The sequence below is a fragment of the Notolepis coatsorum genome (genome assembly GCF_963971535.1).
Source record: "Notolepis coatsorum genome assembly, chromosome: 6".
NCBI lineage: Eukaryota > Metazoa > Chordata > Actinopteri > Aulopiformes > Paralepididae > Notolepis > Notolepis coatsorum.
In genome coordinates, this window is record NC_140170.1 from 1,321,076 (window position 1) to 1,329,745 (window position 8,670).

Here is an 8,670-nt window from a genome sequence, read left to right on the forward strand (position 1 = left end):
GTGGGTGAGCATCTCTCCTACAGTACGGAACCCTTCTCTCTGAGTTCAAACGCACAGGGACACGCGCGGTGGAGGAAGCTGAGGCGATGTGTCCAATTCCTGAAACGCCTTCGACGTCCGTAAAGATGAGGCGATATTAATAGTTTTCCACATGTATGAGTTTCTTCAGAAAAGACCGCTTTCCCCCCTACGTCCCCCCGTCCCTGTCCCCCCCCTCTCGGATTAGGAGGGCCTATCGGTCGGTAGACTTGTAATGTTCAGGTCAGGGCAGGCCCAGAGACGGTAGGGGGGGGGGGGGGCTTTGTCCGGTAACGTTAGTCCAACGTCGGTCGAGGCGTCCTCTGCCTGTCGGAAGAGGAAAGAGGCAATTTCAGAACAAACCCAAGTGACCTCAAGTTCAAGTTCAAGTTATTTATTTGTTTATCAAATACACAACAATACAGGGGGCATTGCAGGTAATGGAATTATTGTGTTTCAAGCTCAGACTCAACAGTGCACAATTAAGAAACATCAATGAATACAAGAATGGTAACAATAAGTAGTAGTAGTAATAACATCAAAATAAAATATAAGGGGTGCCCCAGTGGCGAACCACATAACGCGCTGAGTCGCGGCACGGCCGACCCGGGTTCGATTCCCGGACCCGTCGTTATTTGCCGAATGTCTTCCCCCCACTCTGTCTCCCGTTCCTCCTCTCTCTCTCTACTGGACTGCCCAGTAGTAAAAAGCGATAAACGCAAAAAAATATATATAAGATAAGTAAGATGAAATTATTTACAGAAAGTGTCTTGTGTGTGGTGGTGTACGTGCATGGTAAGGTGCAGTGCAAGTTGTGTGTGTGTCCAATAAGTAGTAGTAGTACGATAAATAAAATAAAATATCAAAATGAGGTTAAGATCAAATTAAAATAGTACATTTCTACAGAAAGTGTCTGTTTACTTTCACACGTTCATGCAGGGGCACCAGGGCCGGGGGGGATGGGGCGACCCATGGGGGTGTGAGCGGCACGCGGGCTGTTTTGTGTTTTCCTTCGGTCATGGCGTGCTTTATCGAGGGGTGCGTCTTGGATGGGGATGTGGTGGGGATTGATGTGTGGGGTGTTTTGGGGGGACTGACTGTTCCAGGGGGGGTTCACAAGCCTTCGAGCGACATTGTACTTTTGTACTTATTTTATGCCATTATTAAGTCTGCACGTTTACATTGCACTACTTTTATTGTCTTTTATACCTATTCTTATGTCTGCAATTTATGCATTTTTTTTCTTCTGTCAATCTGTGTGCTGATTTTATGACTATGTTCATTTTATACTATATAGATAGTTATTAATATTTATTGTTATATTGTAGAAATGTGTGCATTGAAATGTCTGTAAAGTCTCGACGACATTTAAAATGAGGGTGACCTCAATTCGGGTATAAATAAAGGTTGATGATGTTCTGGCAGCGACAGAAGAGGACATTCTGTTCCCCTCGTCACGACTCCTCCATTATAAAATGGCCGATAGCTAGTGTTGTTGCTATTTCCCTACTATCTCGCTTCCTCCCTACAACCTTCTCCCTGCCACTCTTGACACCACAATGTGCCTCATACCTATATCCACAATCTGCTCCTCCAGAACTGACTCTACCCATCCACGCCAGTTTGCTAGCAACCCGGCTAATCTCTCCTACCCTCCTACAGCCACTAATACACCTGTCACAGTACGGGGAGGCTTATGGAATTGTCAATCAGCAGTCAAGAAAGCTGACTTCATTACTGCCTACGCCCATAGTCTAAATCTGCAGCTCCTGGCTCTAACTGAGACCTGGATAACTCCCAATAACTCATCAACACCTGCAGCATTATCTACAAACTATAACTTCACTCACACACCTCGACCCTCCAGACGGGGTGGAGGCACTGGCCTCATGACATCTCCTTCATGGGCTACAAACCTAACACAACTCCCAGAACTGTCACTCTCCTCCCTCGAATATCATGCAATATCTGTCTCTAATCCTTTCAATCTCACCATTGTTACACTCTATCGCCCTCCAGGTCCCCTCGATCACTTCATAGATGAGCTGGACATGCTTCTAAGCTCCTTACCGGAAGATGGTACCCCGCTCCTTCTATTGGGCGACTTCAACCTGCCTGACTCATCTCAGTCGGTCCCAGTGGTCTCCCTCCTACAACAATTTGACCTGACTCCCACTGCCATGCCTCCCACCCACAAAGCAGGCAACTCCTTGGATCTCATATTTTCCCGTAACTCCAGCATCATTAACACCACGGTAACTCCCCTACATGTATCTGACCATTCCTTCATATCCTTCTCACTAACTCTCATGCTTAACCGAAAGGTCTTCACCCCAACTCAAACCGTCTCACTCAGACGTAACCTGGCCTCCCTATCCCCCTCCACCCTCTCCTCTGACATAATATCCGCTCTACCTTTGAGTGACACCTCTCTGCAACCTCCACCCTCCTCTCAGCCCTTGCAACCTCCTTTGACAAGCTCTGTCCCCTCGTTGAGAAACCTGCCCGCCGTTCCCCACCCAGTCCATGGCTGACGGATGCAGTGAGAGAACAAAGACAGGTCCTGAGAGCGGCTGAGAGGAAGTATAGAAAGTCACGCCTCACTGCTGACATCGACACATATCACAACCTCTTGTTAACATTCTCCAAAACCATTACTAATGCCAAAGCTTCTTTCTTTCACCATAGGATCGAGGCCTCTGCCAAGAATCTACGCAAACTGCATGCTGCCATGTCCTCCCTCCTCACTCCCCCCCCACCCCCTCCTCCCTCATCTTTTTCTGCCGAAGACTTTGCGATCTTCTTTGAGGAAAAAGTGGAGAACATCCGCAGCGCATTCTCCCAACCCCCACCCATTCCAAACGCTGAATCGAGAACCTCATCCTTCACTCTGTCATCTTTCTCCCCCATTACAGAAGCCGAGACCCTGACACTGGTAACGTCGAACCGTCCGACTACATGCCAGCTGGACCAGCTACCCTCCCCACTCCTCCAGACCATAGCACCGGACATCCTCCCATTCCTAACTGCAACCATCAACTCCTCACTCAACTCGGGGGTGGTCCCCACCTCCCTAAAACAAGCCAGAGTCACGCCCCTCATAAAAAAACCAACCCTGAACCCCACCGTCATAGCCAACTATCGTCCTGTCTCTCTTCTCTCCTTTCTTTCTAAAACACTTGAACGTGCTGTATCCAACCAACTTACTGCTTATCTCTTACAGAATGACCTCCTAGACCCCAATTAGTCTGGCTTCCGGACTGGCCACTCCACAGAAACGGCCCTCATTGCGGTCACAGAGGCACTTCACTTAGCAAAAGCGAAAGGCCTCTCCTCTGTCCTGATTCTCCTAGATCTATCTGCAGCCTTCGACACAGTCAACCATCAGATCCTCCTCGCGGCCCTCGCAGGAATGGGAGTGGCTGGATCTGCGCTGACATGGCTGACATCATACCTCAACGACCGCTCCTACTAAGTGTCATGTAGAGGGACTCTGTCGGCCACCCGCCCCCTCCGGACGGGTGTCCCCCAGGGCTCGGTCCTAGGACCCCTTCTCTTCTCCCTCTACACTAAATCACTGGGTAACATTATCACGTCTCATGGCTTCTCATATCATTGTTATGCCGATGATACTCAACTCTTCCTCTCCTTCCCTCCCTCAGATATCCACGTCTCTGAGCGGATCTCGGCCTGTCTGTCCGACATCTCCGCCTGGATGACGACCAACCACCTCAAACTGAACCTAAGCAAAACAGAATTGCTCCACCTGCCGGCCAAATCCTCCCCCCTGACCGACCTCTCCATCACAGTCGAGAATGCAGCTGTGACCGCGTCCCCGACCGCCAAGAACCTTGGTGTTGTCCTCGACGACCACTTGAACTTCTCTGCTCACATCGCAGCGACAACCAGAACCTGCAGATTCCTCCTGAGCAACGTCAGAAGGATACGCCCCTTCCTGACAAAAGAAGCCACCCAACTCCTCGTCCAATCAACAGTCATCTCCCGCCTCGACTACTGCAACGCACTGCTAGCTGGCCTCCCGGCCACTGCCACCAAGCCTCTTCAACTCATTCAAAACGCAGCGGCCCGCCTGATCTCAAACCTACCGAAGTCGGCCCATGTCACCCCACTTCTTAGGGACCTGCACTGGCTCCCCATTGCTGCACGTATCCGCTTCAAGGCCCTCGACCTAGCATACCGTGCGGCAAAGGGAACCGCTCCCGCCTACCTCCGGTCAATGGTCTCTAACTACACACCCTCAAGACCCCTACGCTCTGCATCTTCTGGCCGCCTCAGACCTACTCCTATCCAAGCTCCCGGAGGGTCATCAAAGAGAAGCCGCCTATTCTCAGTCCTTGCCCCACAATGGTGGAATGAACTACCCATCCCAGTTAGGACAGCCGAATCCCGTCCAATCTTTCGCCGTCGACTAAAGACTCACTTCTTCAACCATTATCTGAAATGATTAATAATAAAAAAAAAAAAAAAAATCTAACCCTGACTAACCTTACTGTCATGCACTTGTCCTAATAAACTAACCTACACTGTAACACGCAACACTTTGATGAACATTGTTACTCAGCTGATAGAGTTGTACCCTTCTTGCTGTCTTGTCGTACAGAACTTGTAAGTCGCTTTGGATAAAAGCGTCAGCTAAATGACTAAATGTAAATGTAAATGTTGTTGTTTTGCGTGTGGCGCAGCAGTGTTTACATGTTCAACCCAGATTCGGCTCAAACAAGGGACTAAACACGTTTCGCAATTATGCCACATTAATGTGGAACGCCCTACCCAAAGCCGCAAAAGAATGTGAATCCCTACCCACATTCGAAACCGCTCTCAAAGAGCACCCATGGGAGGACGCAATTCGAAACTCGCCCCTGTAAACATCCAACCCCCCCCCCCCCCACCCCCCCCCCCCCCCCACCCACCCACCCAACCCCCTCCAATGTACAGTTTCCTCCCCCTCAAATGTATATACTCTCTTTTAAAAACTCTGTCTCTTAAACAGTACTGTATATTTGTATGTCGTGTCATAAATGCTATGAATTGAAAATGGGGGACCCTGATGTAAACAAGACGAAAGTCTTTCTCTGGTCTGCATCCCCTTAACAATTGTGTGTATTGAGCCGTACTGTATTGTACCCATTCTGCAATCTGTTAATAAAGCTTTCAATCAATCAATCAATCAATCAATCAATACCTGTCCACGCAGAAGCTGCTGCACCGGGCGTCGCTCCCCAGTGAACACACACACCGCTGGGTCTCCGCTCCCCGCCTCCTCCCTCCCTCGGCCCGGGCGGAGCGGCGCAGGCGCTGGGAGCCGCGGTAGCTGGACATGCCGTAAGGTACGGTGTGCCTGAAGAGAAACCACATGGTTGTTAACGTTAGATTCCATTCAAATTAGGGATGTGCGATATTGGCTTTTTTACCGATACCGATATACCGATATTGTCCAACTCCTAATTTCCGATACCGTTATTAACCGATATCAACCGATACCGATATATGCAGGGTTTCCCCCCCCCAAAAAACGGAATAATTTCAGGTAATTAACATTACATATCTCTTGTCGTGTAATTAACACAACATTATGCATACTTTGACAATAAATAAAATAATAATTTGTTCTTACTTGCTTGCCTGGGTAAATAAAGGTTAAATAAATGTAAAAAAAAAAAAACATACAAAAAATAAAAATTGAAAACCGATACCGATATTTTCCGATATCACATTTGTATGCCAATATCGGTAGACCAATAATATCGGACATCCCTAATTCAAATGTATTGTCGTCATACATCGCACAAGTACAGCACAACGAAGAGAGGTTTTGCAACCAACCAGAGTGCAAATGTGACAGTAAAGTGCAATAGTAATATACAATGTACAGGTGATCTAACTGGTTACAAAATATATAAATTAGTACTACTGAGTAATAGTGCTATTGTAGTATTAGTATTAATATGTTGTAGTATTAATATGTACAGTGGTACAGGTATAAAGACACTATGGTAGTAAGTCATACTGGCCAGCAGCGTAACTAGTAAGAGTAGGTAAGGGATATGTACAGATATAGATATAGTATCTACAGATATGTAACAAGGATTATAAGCAGACAGATGTGGATATATATATATATATATATATATATATATATATATATATATATATATATATATATATATATATATATATATATATATATATATATATATATATATATATATATTAGGGCTGTCCCCGACTAAGGATTCGGATAGTCGACTATGATTGGCCAAGGCTTCTTGTCCTCTGCAAAAGCATGCAATTGGTCCACTGATGGATACATCTTGATATTTGTCTAGTCTAGTGTGTTCATTAGATGGTGAAATCCTCTTTCAGTGCCTCTGTGCCTGTTTTCATAGGCAGTTAGCCTCTGGTATGCGTGCCATTAGCGCTAGCCACGCTTCTAGGTATCTTTTCTTTTGGAAAGAATGATACAAAAAAATTGTATACCTTTTTTTTGTATTCAACTAAGAGGTTGGCAGTCGACTACGGCTCCTTTCAACCGATTAGTCGACTAATCGACTAATAGGGGTCAGCCCTAATATATATATATATATATATATATATATATATATATATATATATATGGTATATACAGTATATACAGCATTATTGTACATGCTATCATACAGAGTTAAATGCAGGTGCATAAGTAGGTATATAGAAGGATTGTATGCAGGCATATTCAGACAGATATGGATATATATATATATATATATATATATATATATATATATATATATATATATATATATATATGCTGTAAATATATAGATGTACTGTATATATACAGCACTATTGTACACGTTATCATACAGAGTTATATGGGTTATATGCAGGTGTATAATAGGTATATAGAATATTTATATGCAGGTATATTCAGACAGATATGTATATATATATATATTATAGAGATGTATATATACAGCACTATTGTACATGCCATCATACAGCGCTATATGGGTAGACCACAGCACGAGGTGGGTAGTTACGAGGTAGTTATCTTGGCTCAGCTTTACGCTGAAACACTGAAAGGCGGTCGGTGTTGCAGCTTGTGCTGCTCGTCACGGAGAAGCAATGCGCTGATTGACGGGAGAGTGTTGCAGAGACAGTAGTTGCTTCTGATGACAACTGGCACGACTTCTGAGCGCTCGTGGCATCCGTCCCGCGCCTCTGGCGACCCGATCGAGTTCACGCCGCAGGAACTGCTCTCCGCGTCAAGACGTCTCTTGGCTGATCGACGCGTCGGTTTAATAGATATATATCTGTTCGCGTTGGAATCTGGAATGTGTGCGGTTACCTTTGTTGCAGTCAAGTCAAGTCAAGTGTTGCCTGACTCCCCCCCTCGGGGGAAGGCAGGTGCCGTAGCAGCGTCGGGGGACAGGGGAGATAATAATGGAGATAGTAATAGAGTAGAACATAATAATAATAATTCATATTTGTATTATTGATATTGATATTAATAATAATAACAGTATACATGGTATATATATATATATATATATATATATATATACTGTAGTGGGAGCGACAGTGGTTCGGGAGGTAGAGCGGTCATCTGGTAATCCGGAGGTTCCTGGTTCGATTCCCTCTCCTCCCGGCCAGCGTGCAGAAGTGGCCTTGAGCAAGACACTTAACCTCCTAACTTCTCCTAACTGGCACCTTGCATGCTGTCGCCTCCGCCGTCGGTGTGTGAATGTGTGAGTGAATGCTCATCGGGAGCAGTTAGGGGGTTAATTGTCTTGCTCAAGGACACTTTGACATGCAGCCGGAATCGAACCGGGAACCTTGTGATTACCAGACGACCGCTCTACCTCCTGAGCAACTGTCGCCTCCTACATGAATGGGGATCAATACACACTTGACTTGACTTGACTTTATGACTTAAGGAACACGCCAACTTTGGGGGAAATTATCTTGTTTGCCATCTACCCTGGAGTTAGACAAGCAGATACATACCCCATTCACTGGAAGTAGGTGTGCCAGTGTAGCCTAGTTCACGAAATACAACTCCAAAACATTCCTGTAAACATCTGCTTGTCTAACTCCAGGGTAGATGGCAAATAAGCTCATTTCTCCAAAAGTTGGCGTGTTCCTTTAAGTTCAGAGTGGAGAGCATGGCATTAGTTTGCATGGTGTGTTGTACCTGCTCTTGCTTTTCCTTCTAAAATGAATTGGCCTGTCTCAAACCCTGCCCCTTTTCTTGATCCTCCAATCACAACTGTCGCTTACCTCGGACACAACTGTCGCTTACCTCCTCCAATCACAACTGTCGCTTACCTCGGACAAACTTGGTTTGTCCGAGGTAAGCGACAGTTGTGATTGGAGGATCAAGAAAAGGGGCAGGGTTTGAGACAGGTCAATTGGCCTCTGGGCCTTCAAGGTCTAAGGCTGCGTTCACACTGCAAGCAAGAGTGGCCCAAATCAGACGGACTCAGATACGTTTTTTTTCCCACAACAGTGTGAACAGCACAAAGCACATGAAATCTGATCTTTCAGATACAGGTCTGATTTGTTTTTTAACCCTTTCACTACCACACTACAGAAGGTTAAACGGTTAAAAACTTTGCCGATCGGGCCTTCTCTCACGCACTGCACCCCGAC

General features: G+C 45.8%; 1 protein-coding gene across 1 annotated transcript in view; it reads right to left on the bottom strand.

The window, feature by feature from the left end:
• Nucleotides 1–216: 216 nt before the first annotated feature.
• The window catches only part of LOC311230372 (endothelin-3), a 34,849-nt gene continuing 26,395 nt past the window's right edge, over nt 217–8,670 (bottom strand). The window contains exons 3-4 of the mRNA XM_084316639.1: nt 5,222–5,377; nt 217–345 (exon numbers count right to left, since the gene is read on the bottom strand). Of these exons, the coding sequence (XP_084172765.1) occupies nt 315–345; nt 5,222–5,377 (187 nt within the window). The 3' untranslated portion in view covers nt 217–314. The remainder of the gene's footprint in view (nt 346–5,221; nt 5,378–8,670) is intronic.